Source organism: Macrosteles quadrilineatus, unplaced genomic scaffold, assembly GCF_028750875.1.
Source record: "Macrosteles quadrilineatus isolate MER2022 unplaced genomic scaffold, UCM_ALF_1.0 Scaffold_9__3_contigs__length_116548681, whole genome shotgun sequence".
Lineage (NCBI taxonomy): Eukaryota > Metazoa > Arthropoda > Insecta > Hemiptera > Cicadellidae > Macrosteles > Macrosteles quadrilineatus.
Window position 1 is genome coordinate 103,389,483 of NW_026542602.1, and position 23,253 is coordinate 103,412,735.

Here is a 23,253-nt window from a genome sequence, read left to right on the forward strand (position 1 = left end):
CCGTTATCGAAAATAGTTACTTTCGTTACGGAGTGACGAAAAAACATTTTGGTGAATGTTCCATATAGGTAATACGCGTATGCAAAAAAATCTCTCATGGCCTCATGGCAAAAATAATACGATCCTGATGAAATTTGTAAAAACGTGTCGTGTAAACCTACAACGAATGAGTCCGCGAACCAACACAATTGGAATACACGAAAATGAGTTTATGAGGGTAATAAGAATAAGGTAAAGACTTTTACATGGGCATAATGAGTGAATTTCCAAACAAAATTTAAAATGTTTTACCAATTTCACCAAATTACCAATTGTTTTTGAACCAATTTCAAATAGCTTATGTATGGCATGCAGGATAAGGAATTTTGTATATATTTTATGTATTTCTGTAATTGACGTAACCAATGCATAACTTATGTAAATCTAGATAAATAAATGACTTATGACTTTAGAGTAAAATACTCCCGCCGCAGTAAACCTGCAGACTAAGCGAATTTCCATTTGCCTAACTGGATTTACACTAAAATGTCTCCTTTAAAATATCTCATTTATTCCCTATTTAAATAAAATTAGTTTAACGAGTACTTAAGTTTGCTGCAACAGGGAGGGTAAAAAGGTATTTGTTGTAAAATGTAATTGTTTAGTATGAAATGAATGCATTTTCCAAATTTGATCAAAATATGCTCATAAACAAGCAAACTACAACAGTTTACTTATCTATATACTATTATAAAGAAGAGGTGGTGTCTGTGTGCGTGTGTGTGTGTGTGTGTTTGTATGAGCTAATCTCAAAAACTACTGAACCTATTGGGCTCAAATTGCACACACATGAAGCTACAGTTCCGAGGATACATATAGAACTATTCCCGCTTCAATATTGTCCTAGGGCTATGCCCCGTGGGCTTTCAAAAATCGGAGGTGAGAGATTTCAAAGTAAATTTTGATTGATGGTATCCATGACAACAAAGAACAAACCTACAAAGTTTAAAAATGTAAACAAGCAATACTAACTGTCAAATTAATTTTGATTTCACAATTCCATACAGCTGGTTCAAACATTCATTTAAATACTGCATGAATATTAGAACAGAGAGGGTAAGGATCATATTTAAAATAATTATGTCACTATCCTGAATGTAAACATTATTTAACATTACTTAAATGGAGCTGTCAAACCATACGCTAATGTCATTTCATTATTTATTATTATTTATTATTTATTATTTATGTCATGAGAGCCAAAGCCCCCTGACTGCATACCCGGTACCTATCCGTTAGGACATACCCGGGCCCCATGATGTAGGCCGAAGCTTACGCATCAACCTTTAGCACATCATGGGCGGATGACTTAAGGTCATCAGGCTCGCCGGCTGCCGAAGCAGACCCTTCGGAAGGAGGGTTGCCCCTCAATCCTAACCAGGGATTCCGGCTGCTTGTTTAAGCGTCACTCCACCTGGGTTCCACTAGGTCAGGACCTAGAGGTCCATGGTAGAGCGCCCCGACGCATTTAGTGCAAGCAACACTCGGGACCTATCTAATCCCTGACAGGCAGAACCCGCCATCGATAGCCAGGAGGAAGGGGACCGTCAGCACGCTGACGGGGGGAACCCCAACCTCCCATTTACACTACTGCCCGATCGAGGCCTTACCCATTGCTGGGAAACCAGAGATAACCAGAGCGATAGATCCCCAGATACCCCTGGCGGGCTCGGACCCAGGACCCGATCTACTTCGTTTGCCCGTCAGACCCAACATCACTGCCAGGCCATCAGGGTTTCCCAAAAGGAGGCAGGTATAGAAGTGGGACCCACCCGGATGAACCTATCCACCAGAGGTGGCGACACCCTTGACTCAATTGAGGTTCCGGGAAGAACCCCCCACACTCAAGATAACCATACCGTCCGTGCTCAGAGACAGGGATTGGTTTGCATAAGTGCCTACAAACCGATGCCCTCACACTGCGGAAAGTTACGTTGCCCTTGAGTGTCCCCGTGAGCTACGGGTACTTGCCCGTTTTCACCTCCAGGAAAGGTTACTTCCAAAGTCGAGGATTTGCCCACTGAATGCTGGTCGCACACAACAAGCAGGCCGAAGCCCAAAGAACCACAGACACAGGTAGGTTAGAGATTATGATGCACTTCCATCTCTCCTAGAGCTAAACACCCCTCCATCCTGGATAAAGGAATGTCACTGGGACCCAATGCCCAGTCGTCCATGTCTGTGGCCAACTTGAAAATGCCGATACCAACACGGAGCATTTACCTCCCCTCTGGGGGCTAGGTATTTCACCTCCCAGGTCGAGGCTACTTCCAAAGTCGAGGATATGCCTCACAAAATGTCAGTCGTACACAACAGGTAGGACTCAGTCACAACCACATTATATTATAGTCATTTCATTATAATAGAATTCTTTCAGTTACATAATTACAGGGTGCAGCACTATTATTTTTTTGCATTTATGACAACAGCTAATTTGAACCAACTAGCCACAAAAAGCTGTGGTACACAATGAGACCTTTACTTTTTTCTATGGTTCAGGGGCAGTGGTAGAACAAAAGAACCAAACTTTCTTAAACCATGTCCTCACCCATAACTGCAATAAGCATTTTATACTAATAAGTATTTTATATGCCAACCCCGTACGAAGGACGGGTACTTTGCTAGTTCTCCATAAGAATAACATAGGAATTTAAAATTTACAGATTTTTGGAGTTTTCTCTGTAACCATTAGGCACATAATAACGCTTCAATATACTAAATTATTTGTTTTTTTAAGCTCTACATAATGGTTTGGAAAGAAATTGCTAAATTTTAAGTTTTTAGGGTCAACAATAGGAAAAACCTATTTTTACCCCATAAACCCCTGTTCCCATAGTCCATGCTGGTTCGCAAACTCGTTCGAATAAACGTGGGTTTACACGTTTGTACCAAATTTCATCAAAATCGGATGATTTTTGCTCGAGTTATCGCGCTATTGGACACATATATAAATATAAATATAAATATTTATATTTATATGTGTGTCCAATAGCGCGATCTATATATATATATAAATTTGAACGGATGGTGTTTTTGGTCTCTAGGGACCTCAAAACAAAAAAGTAAATCGGTCCCGGGTCCAGGTCTTACGATGAGTACTACGGTAATAGCTTATTCCCTATATGGGAAATTCGCTAAAAAAGAAATAATTTAGTTTATTGTTGCATGCCTACCGGTTGAGGATGTATATAAGTAGTTCCCAAGTTCTTAAGGATAATAACAAAACTTTTTTAGTGTTCTTGTTCTTGGATTTTACTTAATCAAATTTGGTAATCTTTGTTTATTTCATTTTATTTAACAAAGAAATAATCTGACATTTTTAAGAAAATACGAGCTGCTATAAGCAGGTTGTTTTGTTCGTGGTATGTCTATATAGTAACCGAGCTTCACAACGGGAGGAGAACGTGGTTAGAGTTGCAAGTTTACATATCTAGGCCTGTTATGGATCTAAGATTAAAAACTTAATTTTAACACCTATCCTTGTGTGTAATAAAATTCTTTACATCTTACTACACAGAAACAGGTACTTTTCCTATTCCATCCATAGGATGGGAATGGGAAGTTACCCTTTGCCATGCCTAAACACGGAAAAGTAACGTAATGTACTTTTACGCCACACTACATTATTTTGACGAACTTCCCACGCAAGGATTTAGTCAAGAAAACAGCTGTTTGCCGCCAGCTTATTCAATTGGGGTTTCATTGCGTACTGTACTACTATACTGTAATGAGTGTTACCGGACACCAATCAGCTGATTATACTGTATTTAGGTGGCAATGAATGGTTATAAACAAAAACGTAATGAGGAGTGATTTTTAGTCCTTTAGTTGGTGGGAATATATAAGGATTTGTACAGATTTATTAGTATGGCGTAAACTAACGTACGTAACTCTTCCAAAATGTGTGTACCGGACTCGTATGGTAATCCCGTACTCGACTTCGTCTCGCACGAGAACGACCACACTCGTCCGGTAAACACACTTATTTTCAGGACTAGTAACGTAATATACTATTACAGTGTACTTAGTCAGCTGTTGAAATTAACAGCTAATTTCAGCGGCCTATTTTATTTTCAGAAAAAAAATCTAATTTATGTTCTGTCCTAAATAAATTGTGTCGCACGAAAATCCCGTACTCGGCTACGCCTTCTATAAAACACCTTACCGCTTACCTGGCTAGTAACCTAATACAGTAGGCATATACTATTTTTTTATACCTACTGCATTTTTAGATAAGGTGTTTAAGTTTCTTAAGCAGCCATTACAGTTTACAGGTGGTTCTGATGTGTGTTTGTAAACACTGTAACAACTCTATGATTTATTTTAAATACCCCCCGCAGCAAACCTGCAGACTAAACGAATTTCCATTTGCTTGATTGGATTTTCACTATCTCCTTAAAATATCACAATATTATTCCCTATTTCAATATAGCATTAGTTTAACAAGTACTTAGGTATGTTGTAACAGGGAGGGTTTTAAAGGTTTTTTTTTAAATATTATTACATGTAGGTAGTTTAGTATGAAATAAATGCATTTTCAAATTTTGATCAAAAGATAACGTAATATACCTTATATATATACCTTATAAACAAGCTAACTAAAACAGTTTACTTATTCTCCATAAGAATATCATTGGGATTTTAAATTGAAAACAGTTTGAGTTTTCTCCGTAACCATTAGGCGCATAATAATGCTTCAATATACTAAATAATTTGTTATTAAGCTCTACAAAATAGTTTGGAAAGAAATTATTGCAAAATGTTATGTTGTCATTGCTTTTTATGGATCGCCATATTGGCAATGGAAAGGTTAACAAAAGAATCAAAGCATCTGCAGTTTGTTTAGGCAAATTAACGCAGTTGTTTAATTTCCTCATTTCCGGTGTAAGTTGCTGATACAAATGTACTACAACTCATTTAATATTTCAAAGTGTAACAATGAACAACGTAAATTTGTTATTTGGATTAATCTGTTTTAACATTAAGCTAGCAAGTTAAATGAAAAAACTATGTACACCCCTACAATGTCATTATATAAACATATATTTCAAATAAATGTATGATTGAAAAAACTTTGATGGATACCATAATCATCCTCTAGCAAAGTTTGGCCTAGGTAGCAAGTTTTAACTACCTTCTTACACGAAAAAAAAACAGTTAATAAATCATAATACAAGTGCGACAAATAAATGTCAAATTATTTTAAGCCTTCAAACGGCAGAACACATATTATATACACAAGATAGTTGAGATAGCATTGACAAATTTGAAGGAGACTGCAAGCTACAAGCGCCGTGAATAGAAGTCGTTCGGAGTTAAAAAAAGAACGACTCTCATTATACTCAACCGATCTGTTCAGCAAGAGCTGTTCACCTTCAATTTGAATCTCCCGCTCTTTGTCGATCTGTTTTGCTTGTCGACATTTTGCGTGTCGATAAAGTGGGAAAATTTACACAACCGTCCCACATAACAGACATCCCACATAACCGACATCCCACTTTACAGACATCCCATATTACCGACACTGTCGACATTTTGAGTTGTCGACATAGTGGGACTATTTCAGTGTCGATCTTTTGGGATGTCGATAAACTGGGACCCCACGAATGAAATAAGGGGGATCCATTCACGGCCACCTTTACCGTGATCAATTGCATGGTTCCACCATGGATCCGTTAAGATTAATTAAGCCAGAATAATAAATTTAAATATAGTGGGAAGTGCCTTAAGTGGTAGAATGACGTGAATACCCTTACCGCAGAGCAAAAAATATTGTATTCCTTTACAAAAACAGCACAACGTTCAACTTTGCTAATATTATTTTTTTAAGGACATTTTAAAACAAAAACGGAAAAAATATAATCATAATTATTTAAGTTTATTTCTAATTTAAACCGTGAATAATTTAATCTAATACCCTTGAGAGATGTATAATCAATAGTCCATACTTCCAAAGTACATGTTCCAAGTAAAAGTAAAAGCAATGGCTAATAGCACTAGTGTTAGTGGTGTTATATAGTCAATGGTAAGGCTGTTGTTTTTTTTTTACGTCAACTGTCTTTCATCATATGTTATGCTGGATTTGTCAGTCAACTCTTCTTTCTTAAAATTGTAAGTTAGGTTAGGCTTAGGAATTTCTGTGGATGACTCACGGTTTTAATTGTGAATAACAAATACAAAGTTGTGCAATTAATTAACCAATATTACAATTTAAAAAAAGTCGCTTCCTCTATGATAAAAGGGATGATAAATTAGAGAAATTTAATATCTAACTTTTACCAAAAGTGAGTAATTTAAGTTAGTACCTTCTGTTATTAGGCCTAGTCTTAAGTGTTATTTTTTTCAAGATTAGTAGAAAAAAACAAATAGGTCATTAAAACAAATAGGCCTGAGGGCTATGAAATTGTTGTAGGACTAAACTAAGCAATATCAGGCCTATCCTTTAAAGAGTACTAGCCTAACTTAGGCCTAATGCTAAAATAATATAAACCTAGCACATCTGTGTGTTAGATTCAGGTGCCACTAAGCAAAATTTTTATTTTCATATTGTATATGGCCTAGTTGTACAAATAATAACACCGTTGGGCTGCACTTTACTTTAGGTCCTACACTAATTCGATTGAAAATATCGATCGATATATCGATTACCTAATCGATTGTTTCATTCGATATATCGTTTGGTTAGTTAGGTAAGTTAACCTAACCAAACGATATATCGAATGAAACAATCAAATAATTGATATTTTCATTCGAATGAGTGTAGGACCTAAAGTAAAGTGCAGCCCATCGTACAACTGACCATTGTCGGCCAATTTTCAAGGAGCTTGGTATCCGGACCATACATAGCCAATAGGCCTATGTGCTTAACATCCTAGCCCACCTGAAAGAAAATGAGTCATCCTTCATGACAAGAAGAATGCTGCATGATTACGGGTGGTATAGAGCATTTGATCTTGACCTGCCCCGCTGCCGACACAGTCTCACTAAACTCTCCTACCCATTGCCTGCTATTCGGCTTTTCAATACGCTGCTGACAGGAATTTGTGCTCTTGACAAAAAGCGAGAGTCAAGTTAACGCTACGCCAGTGTTTAATCTTTGTACTCCTGGCAAGAGTTTTTTACGTGCCTCTTGTATTTGTAATTAATACACCTGCCATTGTTGCTTAATTGTATATAACTTATGTAAGTTACCTATTATAGTGTTTTAGCAAATTTCCCTATAGGGAAGTGGCTATTAAAATGATGTGCATATTGTTGTAACATCATCAGCGTTAGCATCATAAGTGACATATGGCTGAAAAAATCCCTTAACGTTTGAAAAGCCTACTCAAATCACTGAGTTCACAAGAAGTCCTACAGCAGCAACGTTAATTAAGTAAGAAATATCTATATATATATATAAAACAAGCCATATATTTACAGGCACTAAGATCTTTAACCTTGTATCATGGCAGAGAGTAATGACAGTGAAAATCAAGCAATAGCCGCAGAGGTTCAACAGCCAGAAGAAGACATAGATTCCTTGCTGGATAGTAAGTAATGTACAGTAGCTGATTTAGCTTTTAAAATAAATTATGCTTTCTAAAACCATCGTGATGACAACAGTCACAAGACAAGTGTATTTAAATATATGATATTAGGGAAAATCACAAAAGATGCAATAACCTTTTTCATACAGTCACCTGACAAAGTGGGCTTCGATCCTTGCACATATTGTACAGAAAGCCTTACTTTGTGTGCACACCAGTGTTCCAACCAAACAACGCAAAACGCATATGATCCATCGATGAGATAATTTTTTGTACGCTGGAATCTCCCTGTAAATCTAAATAAAATCTACAGTTATGGTTTTTTTGTAAATGGTGCAACTTGGGTCTTTCGATCGTTGATGGTACAGGGGCAGCGTATTGAAGTTGTGAATGAATATATATGATATTTTAACTCCTTTATTATCATGGGAAAAAATTTCAAAGCAAAATAGAAAGTAGCCTATAGAAGTTAGCTATTGAATTACTGTGGCAAAATCTCATAAATGGCAATCAATTCCTACTCAGTGCCAAGCAGTTGTGTTGTGTTTCAACTCAGTCATACTATCAATTATTTCTCATGCGCAAGTGTGGGGTTTTATTGATAGCGATGCAGTAGAGTCTGTTAACAAGTTTTTTATCAAGATATTATTTAGACTTCCAAAAAACATACAGTACTGAAATATTTAATTTACGTCAAATCATTAACAAATAAAATATACTTTATTCAAGCGAGTTACATCTGAACTATCTATTAACTAATAAACAAGAACTAGTGGCTTGTAGGGACATAAGTCCCTAAAAAGCTCAAATGTAAATCAAATTATTCTAATATTCAAACATACTTTATAATCCAATTATCTATGTGTCAGGATATATATCCTAGTACAACATATATTTTGTTCAAAAAACAATTTGTTGTTTGCTTTTGTTGCTTGATGTTATTTTAAATAAAATTGCAATAACTCCAGAGGTTTAACTCTGCTAAAGGCAGCAAACATGTTTGTGAATAAAAAATTGGCTTACTAAGGTAGCTTTGGTCTTTTGGTTAGTGATGCAAAGACTTCCCAGATTGAAATATTAGAAATTGTCTTCGTCAAGTATGAGAAGGCAAATGAAGGTGTGTTGAGATAAGCTTAGCTGTTGGTCAAACCGCTAAATTAGCACCCTGACCCAGTTATTATTTCTAAGTTTATACTCCTTTTGTAAAAGGTTAGAAAAATTAGTGTAAAATAAAGGAATCCTATTGACCAAACTTAACCCTAGATTTGTTTCTGATCAACATTAAAAAGATATTATTAGCCTGGTGTAAAACATTCCTCCTAAAGGTGCGATTGATTTTACATATTCTATGAAAAAAGGGCCTAATCGAAGCCTGATTACTAACTATTTTGCGAATGGTTATGTTTCCATTACCAAGTTATCGAAACCAATCACGAAATGACTTTTCATTAGCATCTTCAACATGCATATTTTTGGATTTTTTATGAAACGGAAAATACCTCTACGTTTTACCGTTATATATGGATGGTCTAATTAGACCTTTTGGGATTTCGACCTTCAGCAACACTCCCATACCCACCAAAGAGAATGTTGTCAGTCATTGCTGGTGACACATAATAGGTGACTTACCTTCCTCCAGTGTTGTATTCCATGTTGTAATAATTTAAACAGTGACCTATAAAACATTTAGTCTGTGTTGGTAGTTTGAGTCTTGTTTTTAATTTAAAACTGTGAATATGTCCACACAACTTATGACATCACATTTCAGCTATAGTTTTATGCAACCACAATGGATTCATTACACAGTTTTGTTAATTATGATGACTATTATCAATAATAAAACTTAATTGTGAACTGCAGAACTTGTCTGTAGAATATCTCAAGACTAAATTTATCTGTACGGTAAGCTTATCATGTGTAAAGGACTACTTGCCTGTTTTTAGGTGCCCTTGATGACTTTTCTAAAGTATCTCTGGAAACATCTACGCCCGCAGTAAAGCCAGAAGAAACTGCGGTGTCCCAGGAAGCAGAAACGGAAAGTATGTGGGCCAACATGTTGAAAGAAGCAATGCAGGCCGACCCGAGCATGAAGGAGATGTTTGGAGAAGGTAAGCGTCAGTTGTTCCAAGATATTATTTTTTTGTTACACTTTTAAAAATAAAAACCTCAACTGTCCATTACAGACTACTTTAGGTCTGTGCTGTGACGTAAAGTCAGTTAAGTATTGTTATATTATAAGTCATATTGACAGGCCAGTGGTGAAAAAAAGTAATAACATAGTTCAAGCTGATGGTCTTGAACCAGCAGTGTCTGGCCTATCAACCCAAGCTGCTACCACTGAGATACCATGTTCGGTCAGACCAGAAAGTCTTTTCATAGTTGCAAAATAGAGGTTGTTTCAGGGTGTCTACCAACCGGCAAATCCGGGAAAACCGGGAATTGTACTTAAATTTTTACTGGCCATGAAATGTACGGGAATTGTCCTTAAATGCCAGACAATGTCCTTAAATTTTTGATGGGCCATAATTTTATTGATCGCTAGTTGGTTAGGAGCACATAAAAGGTTTATCAGATGTTTGTTTACATTTTTATAATTTATTACTAGAGTAATTATGCAATAAAAATCCCATTAACAATCTCAAACCCATTAATATTTTATCACGACAATCAAGTGTCAAGTCAAGTACTTCCAAGAACTGTTGACTCAGCAGCTAGCTCATAAAAGTTGTATCACTTTTATTCCTTTACAACTTCTTTTTTTATTACTAGGGTAATTATTATTACATCCCAAACCTATTTTATCTTGAAAATAATAGCTTTATAATGGCTGTTAAATTTAACTTCTTACTTGTACTTTCGGCTTGAAGATTCAATTTGGCGACCAGTGCCTAGTGCCATAAAACTGTTTATGGTTTCATATTAAACATGTAAATAATCTACAGTCTTATTATGTAAGTTAACCCTTTTTTATGGACATTTTATCTTTCAATTGACAAAACCACAAGCATTGTTGTTTGCATTGTTTTATCACTATGTAGGCCTGCTTGGTTTCAAATTATGTCATTGCATTTTCTGTATCTTTGTCTTATATTGTTGGCTATTCAGGTTTCAATGTTTTTTGTTTCCCATATATTTATTTATTGAGTTGTATGCTTTAAGCAATCAAAATCTTATGAACTAGAATGATGATAGTAACTTTGCTGCTATTATAACCTCATTGTTTGTTACTCAGTTTATATAGGCCCTCCTAAATAATTAGGTCTAGGCCTGGGTATTTTGATTCTTGAAAGAGCTGTATAATATATTAAGAAAATGTAATTGAGCCTAAGATAAACAACTAATGATAGCTATGTGTCGATATTAACTTTACAAATGAAAATACAATAATCTTACTCTGTGCTTATTGCTTATTAATAGCCGCTTACCATACCTTGATTTTGTACTAAGAATTGAGTAACAATATGCATTAAAGATTTTTTTTTTCAAAAGTAGTCGAGATCCTAACGTTGTGCCAGGGCGAATCATGCCAAATTAATCCGCCTGGATCGGATAAGCTATGTTATGAAGTTTACGTGATGGATGGAGATATTTGTCGCTATCGCAGGAGACAATGATTGCGTTTCTCTGTTACACTATAAAAGCTTTACCTAAAGTATAGGTAGGCCTATGTTTGTTTACTTTCAATAAATTTCTATTTTGTAATTTTTAACTCTTATCTATTATTATTTACTTTTCTCTCTGGTACAACTACAGTGAATAACAAGATTAATACAGTTTGACAAATCAGGAAAATTATTCGGTAGGCCTAATGACACCGACAAAGGTTACGGCAAAGTGTCCTTAAATGTACGGGAATTGTCCATGAATTTTTTATCCAGAATGTAGTAGACACCCTGTTGTTTGAACCAGTGTCCACAATTTGTCCTTTATTTTTGTTCTAAAAAAAATACAAACATATTGCATGTAGGAGAAAGGAAATGGACTCGTATTCATTGACAGATCTTTAATTCATAACTATAGTAGGCTATACGAAACAAGCATATCCTAAATTAACCTCAAATTAGACTTAATAATTCAATCACGGGTAGGTAGGCCTACAGCAACTAGTATAATAATATTATGAATGTGAAAGTGTATGGATGTTTATGTATAATTCTGAAGTTCCATCACACAAAAACTACTGGACCGATTTATATGACCGACACGAGCTGATCAAATTTCTCAAACCGTGTCCTCCTCCATTGCAAACGCAGAGCACAAGTATAACTGAAATAAGCATTTTATACTTATACGCCAACCCTGTATGAAAGATGGAAGGTACTCTGGTAGTATTTTATAATTGTATAAAGAATTTATGAGATTAGACTCCTGGGTACCTATACTTAAAAAAACAGTTTTTTTTATATATTGCAGGTTTGGAATGGTCTGATATATTTAGGTCTTAATATCTATGATCTTGTAAGATTGTTGGGGATAAATTTATCTTTTTATTTACAATTCTTTCTTTTAATGAATTTGATTAATTTGTCTATAATATTATTCTTTTCTTTTTTTTAAGTTTATTTTTGGCGAAAGTGGATTTATGGAGATTAAGGGATTATTGTGAAAATTGTTTTCCATCATTATTATTAAAAAAACGGGATCATATTCCAAACTCCCAAACGTCAAGAAAACACTTTTTTACTAATTGTGTTGGAATATGTCTTCAATAATCCCTCAAACACAATCGTAATATTGTTAGTATTACGTCGCCTCTGTAGGACTTTGATGCAATATGAATAGGCCTAAATGACTACCGTATAGTCCGTTCACAAAATTTAGTCGGTTTGAGACAGTTTTGTGGATCCCCCCCCCCTTTTTAATGCATGTTACAGCTGATTGATGGTTTGAGCTTATTAACAGCTAACCAGCTGCTGTTTCATATGTTTGTAGATGGTGGAGGGGATGGAATTGCTTTCCCTTCCCTACAACCATGTAATTTTTTGAACAGAGTTTAATAATGTAGACACATAAGAAAAACCAATCAGAGGTTCCTCTTACATCTGTATCAAAAATTATCCATCCACCAGCAAATTTATCATGATATAGCCTATGTAAATTTAAGAACAGACATTGGCCTATGATTGGTTTTTCTATATTACACATCATTGCAATACATTAGGGGAAATTAGTTAACACATTTGTATTATGTCACCAGGTGGTCCAACTGAGAACGACTTTTTCCAAGATTTTTCAAAAATCGCCGAGGCGGCAGTTAAAGCGATTGAAGGTGACTCATCCAGCAACTTTGCAGACATAGTATCAGAAACTCTGAAAAGCCTTCAAGACAACAGTGAATTATCAAGGGTGAGTAGTGGTGAACTGTTTGTGAACTAATGTCTGGTACGGTAATGTTGAAGGTGTACATTTTATTTAGGCCAACATTAGGATTATACAAAACAAGCAACAGGTTGAAGTTATTACTACAAGAAGGTTTGTTTAAATGGATAGTTAGGATTTAGTCTACATAAGAAACGGCGTATCGAGTATGTATGAGAAAATAAAACTGAAACTGAGACATCTCACCTACTATTTATACAATTCATAAATACAATTTTTTGTGATGTAATTATCACACATCTTGCAAACTTCAAAACTAATTATGAACCCATCATTATTTATGTCATGGGGTTTAATATATATTATTTCTAAATAAATATCAATGTTTTGGGAGTACGGAGTTTGACAAATATATTTTTTGTCATACTGCAGCAAAAGCAGCCGTTTTTTATCCATGCACTGCTGGTCTAAAATAGCATTTTTACTCCCTATAGAGTAAAAACCAGCTATTGTAAACAGTTGTAAATTTCAATTTTAGCAATCGCATGGATCAAAATATTTATCGATTGATTTATTAGGTAAGCTTATTGTTGCATTTTTGTCATTAGTTCGATTTATCGATGGTATAATGCACAATAACACAATCGTAACAGACAAAATGATTGAATCACTTACTAAACAGCTGCTTATTTACATTAGCAGAATTGAAAACAAGCTGGAAGTCGTTTGAGAGGTTATCTTTACATGAAAGTATTTTAGTTTTCTAGCTTAGTTTGGCAGTTAATGATGCAATATGACAAAAAATATAGTTCATCACACGGGCAAAACGTGTCTTTTCAACCCTCGCTCATTTTCCGACCTGGGCTTTGCCTCAATCGTAATACTTGAGCTCGGGCCGAGAATAGTCACTTTAAGCCCTAGTGATAAAATATTCTATTCTTACCAGCAAATGAGTGGAACTACATTGGAAAAAACCCATTCTCAATCAATTGAATGGTTTATTAAAAATACATAGGGACCGAGCTTTGCTCGGAGAATATCATTAGTTTACTGTATAGTCTGGAGCAGTCTTTGCTCAATGTAATTCATCAAAATCTTCTTTATAACCTTTAGTCTGTTAGCATAAATAAAATTAGTAAACAAATTAGACCTACTAAGCCTATATAACTAAACCTTCTGACACATCTGTTTGTTTTTACAATTTAATTTTTACCAAGTTGATAAGACTTCTCTTTATAAATTGTTTAAATCCTTTAATCCTTTTTTCACAAAATTTATTCTGGAAATATTTTTCTAGCATCTGTTAGATAGCCTACCTCTAATTCAATCTTTTAGATGTAAAAAATTTTGAAATCTTGATTAGATCGTATTTATTAAAACAAACAATTTTAATTCAATTTTTTTTTTTAATGTAACATGATTTTGGTCACATTTTTAAAATATTAAGTTAACTATATAAACTAAGCTACCAATGGTTCACCCACTCTAGGAACCCACCAAACCTTAATATAAGATAATCCCCATTCCTCATCTTCCATAGCAGGCTAGGTACATACATTTTTTATATGTGTGTGTATATACATGTGTAAATATAGAACAGTGCATGTATAGAATATAGCATGTACACGACAGAAACATTATTGCATGTCAAACAAATAATCTTCCTGTTTTAATTATTCTTAGTTTATACTTGTTTTCATGAGGATGTTTTCAGTTTTATTCCTAAGCTACATTATCAATAGTAAGTTTGGGTAAACCTCCAATTAGCCTCAAAGTGTTCCAGTGTTACGATTAGTTCATTGCTTAAAACTATTATATTTACTTTCAGGTCAGCTTCTCCTTAGCTGAAATAAAGTTGTTCACATTCTTGTAGGATACGGATAAGTCACCATTTATTTTTTCTAAAAGTTCATGAAAAGAACATTTTGAGAGCAACTATCTAGGTAAACACTTTATTATGGTCCGTTCACAAAATGTAGGCGGTTGACATTTTTTTGCGCAATGTTCGTTTTGCACCTGATTGACGTTTCGGCAAACCCCAGTTGTTGAGCTATTGTTTTAAAGGAAGGATCAAGTGGAGGGTATAGATTTTTCCCCTAAAACCACCTAAATTTTGTGAACTGAGTATAGTTAATTTCTAATATATAATATATAATTAACAGGAATATTCATCTGTTTATGTTTCTAAAGTCACCCACCTAATTAACAATGATTGAATTCCCAACACTGTAATTGATTTAGTTGAGCAATGCATGTATTGATAACATTATTTTTCCAATAACTGATTAAGACTGGTCAATGAAAACAATAATGTCCGACACACAATCTGAAATGATCTCATAATTTTGATATCTTAAATTATCTACAGGCATTATCCTAAATAACCTACTTTAAATCTAATGGGTTTTGATATGGAGCGTGTGCTTTAGTCATTGTTAGATTTTAACATGGGGAACAATATGACTAAGGAACGGCTAATGTACTTAGTCCGAACGGTATGAATTTAAAATTATTGTTGCAACTAAAAATAAACATTATAGTTTTTAGTGATCATATCTAGCAGCATTTTGATCCTAGATGTAAAAGAGACATATTTCATAATTCTGTAATATAGAAGTTTTTTTTTTATATAGTATTGGCTTGTCTCAAGATTTAGGCTAGTAGAAAAAATTTAACTTTTGATTCCTGAATAACAAAATCTTAACCTGTTTTTGACTTATACTCCTAATCGGTAACAAGGGGTGGTTCACAAGATGATTTGAGGATTTTGTGTTGGTGGTAGAAAGAGAAAACAATGTTACATTTCTTTTGGATGTACTGTACAATAATTTCAATTACGACCAATAATAAAATTACAGTCACAATAATCTGACACTTATCTAAATTTAACAGTTAGCTGTTAACAATAAACTCACTAAACATTGTGTGATAATGGGAGGGATCAAATAGTAAAAAGTAAGTGGATGGTACATGACATTGTTGTGCAAGAAGGTTCAAAGTGTTGTAATATAATATCTTGCTTTGCTGATTTTAGCCAAGGGTTCAGGGAAAGTATATATTTTTTATACTTGGAATTTAGATTCTTTTTTTTTAAATAGGGATTTTATCAAACAAAATTAGTTGATACATTTCTTGCAGGTTACTCAATATTCTTGTTTCCAAAGTGTTCCAGTGTTACGATTAGTTCATTGCTTTAGTATTGTTATGATTTCTCCTAATGATTGCTACTGTTGTTTTATAGAACCAGTTTGGTGACCCAGAGCAGATGGCGAGCCTGTTTCAAGACATGGGGTTGAACAGTGAAGCGCTGGGCCAGGATGGTAGTGTAGAGGACATTCCACCCTTCCTGCAGAACATCATGCAACAGTTCCTATCTAAAGATGTCCTCTATCCTTCCATCAAAGACTTTGTTGACAGGGTAAGAGATTGTGTTTAACTTAATTATAATCCAGTAATTTATTACAGTATGAGGAAATGTAAATTGTGTAAATCCGTGGGATCGTCAAACAACACGCCCATTCCAGAGGCGCATAGTCGAAAACTACAAAACGTCCTTGGCTTTTCCTTAAGACTTTTAGTTCAACGTTTGTGTATAATCTTTTGCTGTAAAATGCTTTAGGTTTTTTAACAGTCGTAATTATCCCATTGATTAGTAAAATACTCCAAGTGTATTAAATAACCAATGTTAATTATGGTATTCATTGGTCCCTTTCTTTTGTACTGCATTACGTAATTTGATACCGTACCGTGGATGATTTATTATTAGCATATGTCGCACTTTATTATTTATATCTTTGTAAAACTGTCTACTGGCTACCTAGCTATCTATAAGACAAAAATGTAAAAAATATTAAAATTTCTGGTGATAGTGGTTTAAATAGCTTATTCTTGAAACCCAAATGTTGTATTCACAACTAGTTTCGACCTGCTAGGAGGTCATCATCAGGTGTGTACAAGGATGATATTACTTCATATGAAGGTCGTCAGTAACAGTTTTTTACACTTACACAAACACGACGAATAAACACATAGCGCGCACACATATATGGCCGATAAAATATGACATTGAACTCGACAAGCAGGCCTGTGTTGAAAATGCGGAAGTTTATCGGCCATATATGTGTGCGCGCTATGTGTTTATTCGTCGTGTGCTTGTGAAAGTGTAAAAAACTGTTACTGACGACCTTCATATGAAGTAATATCATCCTTGTACACACCTGATTATGACCTCCTAGCAGGTCGAAACTATATGTGAAGACAACATTTGGATTGCAAGAATAAGGTATTTAAACCACTATCACTAGTTATTATTCACAATCCGGAGGCTGTTCACACCACAATGAAATTAAATTTCATTTAAAGTTTTTAACAACAAATTTTCTCAGAATAGAGGCTAGCATGGATATTTATTTTTAGCCTGAACTGAAACTAAGATATTTCTAACAACTTAGAGGAAATCATTAAAGCTATTTTGAAATCATCAAGTGCAAATGTTGTTATAGTATAGATATACTCATACTGTATATTATTTTCAAGTAGCCTAGCACACTGTGTTAGAAACTATGTAGGATTTGAATTAAAATTTGCTACAGCTGGTTTATATAGATGTGTTGTCTACTCTTAAACTCATTGGTTCCTTACCTACTCTCTAATTCTTAAACATGTTTTACGTCTTGTGTTACTATGCGATGTTTGGATGTCTTGCAGCTACTCATCGAGGCTTACTACGGTAGTTATTCATTTAACTAGTACCGTAACTCTTTTGCAGTATCCTGCCTGGCTAGAAGCCAATAAGGAGTCGTTGACACAGGCACAGTTTGATAACTACACAAAGCAGCTGGAACTGATGAAGAAAGTGGTGGAGGAGTTTGAGGCAGAATCTGAGGAAGACAGTGCGGAAGTGAAGAAACAGAGGTTTCAGAGAATCATGGGACTTCTGCAACAGGTACTGTTCACCATGTAGGAAACGTTACCATGGATGCTGGCAATTCAAAATTATAAGCAATTTGTTAAATTAATGTATGATTACGTGGATTTGTAAATTTGGTATTGTAATAAACTGGTTTTCAAAAAATTTCTTTTTTTGTAGTTGAATTGGAATGCAAATTATTTGGTATTTCGTATTTGTTTGATTTTTTATCTGTAACAATATCTAAATTGTTATATAATTTAAAATTTCCCAAAAATGTACCTTTCCAAATAATTAATTAGTTGAATGTATTTGTAGATTAAGATGAAACTTTCTTGTTTCTAAGATTTAAAAGTAAATGATCAAAGGAGATTTTAGCTAGATAGTGGAGCAATTAAAATAACACATCAATCGCCAGCCTGCTTCTTAAAAACGTTCATTTAAACTTTTTCTGCTTTTATATAATATTTTCCGCTTTTAAATCAAGGTATTATTCTAAGTATCTTTGGAAGGAAAGTTGGGTTTATTCAACTGGAAAGCTGTTGGCAACTGTAAATTATAGGACTTCACTTAGTGCCTCAATATGCGTGGCACTCAAGTGCCTCACCACCCCCACTGCCGAAAGGCCACTTTTAGCGGGTCATGTTATCATATGGAGCATTTTAAGTGACGTGATCGCGGTGGCAAGGCGCGGGGACTTCAGCCGGGATTGGCCACTCGAGTCGCGCACCCTCGCCACTGGTGGCAAGCCCGATCAACTGTCTGCCATCAGCGGGCCATGTTCTCATATTACACGCAGCCACAGTCGTGGGCCTCATCTCAGTCACGATTTTTGCGTCAAAATTGGATTATATTTATTATATTATATTATTATAATAATGGGTATATTAATGTCAAAACTATTATATTTACTTTAAGGTCAGTGCTAGCTTCTCCTTAGCTGAAATAAAATTGTTCACATTCTTGTAGAATTCGGACAAGTCACCATTTATTTTTTCTTTTTCTAAAAGTTCATGAAAAGAACTTTTTGACATCTGAAAAAATAAAAATAAACTTCTTGTCATCCTCTCTGAGATAGTGCGAAACTCCTTTCGAAGGTCTTTCTTTTAGTAACGGATGGACTCCAATACTTTTGTTTAACCTACGTTTACAATGCTTGAGTAAAAGTAGAAGTAATAGTTCATCTTCTTCACTTGACAACTACATCATTCACACTGAGAAACTACATACAAGTCTGTATACAAATCATATGGTCGGACGCGCGACCTCGCCACACTTGTCGATACCTCTAGCCGCCCCTGTCGCTGCTAGAAGTAGCGACTGAGCAGTCGTGGTCACGAGCCACTCAAGTGGCCGTGCAAGACTTTTATAGCTGTCTCCAAGTCCAAGGCGAATGAGAGTGAAAAATGAAGTCAATTGTGTTACATCAGTTGGGATCGAATTGGCCTGTCATGTAGTCTTGGCCCTACAGTACACAATGGCAAAATATGACTGATTTAATTAAAGCAATGCCCACTCTGAGGTCGGTTTTATGTATGTCATCACACGTTCTGGGGAGTGAGGTTAGGTGGGTCTTGCATCTCAATAATTCAATCACAAGTTTTACTACCACGTTCCTAACAGGTGGTGGGAAGGAAATAAAGAGCTCAGTGTTGAAGTTGTACTAGAAAGTGTGATGCCAAACATGCCGCATTAACTAATACAACCATTTGACTTTAGAAGGAACAGGCAACAGTATTGGATGCATAATATAAAAATAGCTTATTCCCTATATGGGAAAATCGCTAAAATGTACTGCCGATATTTAGAGAATGCCGTGTTTTTGTATGGTTATTGGTTACGGATGAAATGAAAAAAAATGTAATTTAAAATTCCCACGTTATTCTTATGGAGAATAAGTAAACTGTTGTAGTTTGCTTGTTTATGTATATACTAGCTGTAACCCGCGGGCTTTGCCCCGTTTAACTTCTTAATTTTCAAGATTATCTCGTTCGCATGGCTCAATCACGTCCTGGTTGAAGTTTGTTCGCTACGCTCACTCACCTTTAGGTTGGAGCTCGTTCGCTGCGCTCACTTGCCTTCAGGTTAGCTCGTTCGCTACGCTAACTCGCCTCCAGGTTGAAGTTCGTTCGCTACGCTCACTCACCTTTTGGTTGCAAATTAGCTGTTGTCATAAATGTAAAAGAAATAATAGTGCTGCACCCTGTTGGTAATCCTTGTAACTTTAATGCTATTGAACATCATAGAACAGAACCAACTTGTTTAATTGAAACAGCTGTTAAGATTCAATAATTCCATTTCTCATAAGGTTAACATGGGAAACTCCAGAGCCACTGGGGCGGAGCCCGAAAGGATTTTTGAAATAAGAATATGCCTATATGTTAATCGGGAATGTGATCTATCATCATGCCAAATTTCAGCGCAATCCGACCAGTATTTTTCGCGTTCACTTGTCACAAACGTACATCCATACATCCATCCATACATCCAAACTTTCTCATTTATAATATTAGTAGGATTATGATCAAACTTGGCAAATCTATTTCTTTTATACTAAACTATTAATGTTTTACTAAAAAAACTCACTTTATTACCCTCCATGTAGCAGCAAACCTAGGTAGGCTACTTGTTAAACTTAACGCTATTGAAATTATCAAATCAGGCAAATGGAAATTCGCTTAATCTGCAAATTCGTTTAATTTGCAGGTTTGCTGCGGCGGAGGTATTTTACAAGTGCCGGTACTTTAAATAAAATAATTTAGATTATTATTATTTATGATGTTAAATATTGATTGAAATTTAGTTTCTAAATTCTCATTATTTAATTTTAAAATCAGCCCTTCCTACCACCCCTTTAATCAGCCTATCTGTAAAATTTGTTTGTCTGTAAAAAAACTGGCCATTATGTCCTTTGCATACTTTTTATTTTCCATACTCTGAGCATTATAAGAGTATGAAAATAAAAAGTATTTACAAAGGACATAATGGCATGTTTTTTACAGACAAAAACATAATTGTCCTGACACTTGTTTGCTCATGTTGGTTTGTCATTTGAATAGTAAAAGTTATATTGTTAAAAAGATTTATAAATTGCATCACAGTCTTAGTTTTATTTTGGATATTGAATTCGTCATTAAAATCACCATCCAAGACAATATTATAACTGCACCATTTAGAAAAATAGTGTAATAGTTGTTCAATGATGATTAAAAATGCTTGGGTATTTCCATTAGGGGAGTGGTATACAGAAATTACAATGGTGTTTAAAAATCATCTTTAAAGACTGCAGAAGCTTCAAAAGTTAATTCTTTACAAAACATATTAACATCACAAATCCTAGATTGAAATTTATTATGTACAAATATAGTGGTACCTCCTCTGATATGCTCAGACCTACACAAGGCACTACTAGCTCAATAGAAATTTTCTGGAAAGCTTTGATTAACTCCATCATATGAAAGCCAATGTTCAGATAAACATAGAATTTTAATATAAGAGTTAATAATAAAACTGTCCAAGACATTTTTCTTTAATTATTCAAAACTTGCATAGTATATTTGGGTAGCGGATTTCTATCCCCCTGGGCAAAACTGACGTCACAAACCAAGGCTGCAAAATTTTTAGTTGCACAACATCAGTTTGATGGATTAAAGGTGCAATTAAAATTAAACATATATTTTCACAGTTGATTCAGAACACACTAAATTATAAAAACCTAGAGTGTGTGCGGGCTTTAATTTTACCCCCGGACTTGTACCCCCTTCATGAGGTCAGCTCAAAATATACGGCCCGGAATTTTACCATATGGCTAGATATAAAAATAAGTGATAATGATTAATTTTATTCTTTTAGTTTTAATTTAATAGTAAACCTTTTATTATTAAGTAGATTGTCTTAACCACAATAAACGGACATACCAGGGGGTAAAATTCTGGGGGGTAAAAATTCGGGCTGAAATTCCAGGGGTAAAAATCCGACCATTTACTCTGCTTTTGGATTGCACTTTCTTGATCACTTTCACCACTATGACTGTATTCCGCGAACCACCTCGCTGTACTGCTGATGTCCGGGGGCAACTCTATGTGTTGTGGAGCTGCACTGGGATGATGGTGGTGTGTCTGTTTTGTGGGTAGAGAAATTTCTTTGTGTGAATCGATTGAGTATTGTTGGGTATCGGACAATGAAATGTTTGTTGGGTCTTCATTGGACAAGAGGCGTTTCAAGGTGAGAACAAAATGTTCGTAGTTTAGTCCATTAAATAGTCTTCTTGCCGATGATTGTTTGTAGGTAATAATATCTGAAACTGCTCCTGTCTCTTGACGAAATTGAACAATTATTTTAATGAAATTTCGGTTGGGACTAAATCTGTAACACATCCAAGAGGAGAGCAAATTAGCTGTCAGAACTTTTTTTCCTGAAAGCTGTTTGAAGGCTTCGGCATAGTCTTTTTAAACTGGTTTTCCATTATAGGCTAAGTTTGGTGACCAAACCATATACTCCAGCACCATTTCAACTTGCTGATATGAAGATCAGCTGTTTCACTAGCCAGGATCAATTAGAAAAACTCACAAACTTGTCAGCTTGGTGACTTGTTGTCTACCAGACAAATCCTTCATCACTTCACTTACAAGAGCTTGCTTGACATGAGCAAATTGACAATGGTTATTGGTATTTTCGACCCGCTATGTAATTACATATCAAACAGCTCTAGTGCCCAATTACAATTTGTTTGTTTAGATAACTCAAATTTTATGTACAGATGCAGGGCTTAGGGCAGCCACCCATGGAGCTCATACAGGGAGATAGCGACAGTCCTCTAGATGAGACAAACCTACCTAGTTTACCTCCAGGACTGGACCCTCAACAATGCTGCCTCATGTAGCCAAATGAGCATCTAGCCTAGTCTACAACTTATTTTCACTAAAAACCAAAACAATATAATTTAACTGTATTGATTTATAGTATTTTCAAGCTCAAACTTGCTAGACAAAGTTTATGGTTATTTAGCATGTGCTCTTTTGTGCAATTCTTTGAGATTTGCCAATATGTTAAGAACGAACAGCAAGACGAAATGTGGATTTTTATAAGCATTTTGTACAACATTTCTTACCAAAGTGTGATAACAAAAAATAAATATTTGTTTTTGATTGTTGCAAGGATTTAATTATTACCACCTTTTTCACTGTATGCATAACGTGCCACTCATCCTACACTCATCTCCATTCATACTTGGCTTAAAATACCTACTTTGTATGGTCGCCATTTAATAAGAAAGTATTTAAGTAAAGTAAAGAAAATAATACTTTTACACTAGTACATTAAAATTTTTAACAATCTGAACCACTGTTACCTAATTTAATTTTAAGAGTGCTGATCCTTTCACATATTTAAATTTAATGGAATAGATCAGTCGATAATAATAAATCAAGGTGTTGCTAGAATCAATTGAGGCAGCAT

General features: G+C 35.0%; 1 protein-coding gene across 1 annotated transcript; it reads left to right on the forward strand.

The window, feature by feature from the left end:
- Nucleotides 1–6,160: 6,160 nt before the first annotated feature.
- On the forward strand, nucleotides 6,161–22,948 carry LOC129002895 (peroxisomal biogenesis factor 19-like). The gene is made up of 7 exons (XM_054431007.1): nucleotides 6,161–6,323; nucleotides 7,462–7,571; nucleotides 9,512–9,676; nucleotides 12,766–12,914; nucleotides 16,129–16,305; nucleotides 17,656–17,832; nucleotides 22,556–22,948. The coding sequence occupies exons 2-7, from the start codon at nucleotides 7,487–7,489 to the stop codon at nucleotides 22,676–22,678; spliced, it is 876 nt and encodes a 291-aa protein (XP_054286982.1). The 5' UTR covers nucleotides 6,161–6,323; nucleotides 7,462–7,486; the 3' UTR covers nucleotides 22,679–22,948.
- The last annotated feature ends 305 nt before the right edge of the window (nucleotides 22,949–23,253 follow it).

Excerpts from the sequence above, each read along its gene's own strand:
- LOC129002895 (XM_054431007.1), top strand. The coding sequence starts at position 7,487 with ATGGCAGAGAGTAATGACAGTGAAAATCAAGCAATAGCCGCAGAGGTT. Across the intron at positions 7,572-9,511 it reads CATAGATTCCTTGCTGGATA|GTGCCCTTGATGACTTTTCT; the intron begins GTAAGTAATGTA and ends GCCTGTTTTTAG. Across the intron at positions 17,833-22,555 it reads TCATGGGACTTCTGCAACAG|ATGCAGGGCTTAGGGCAGCC; the intron begins GTACTGTTCACC and ends TTTTATGTACAG.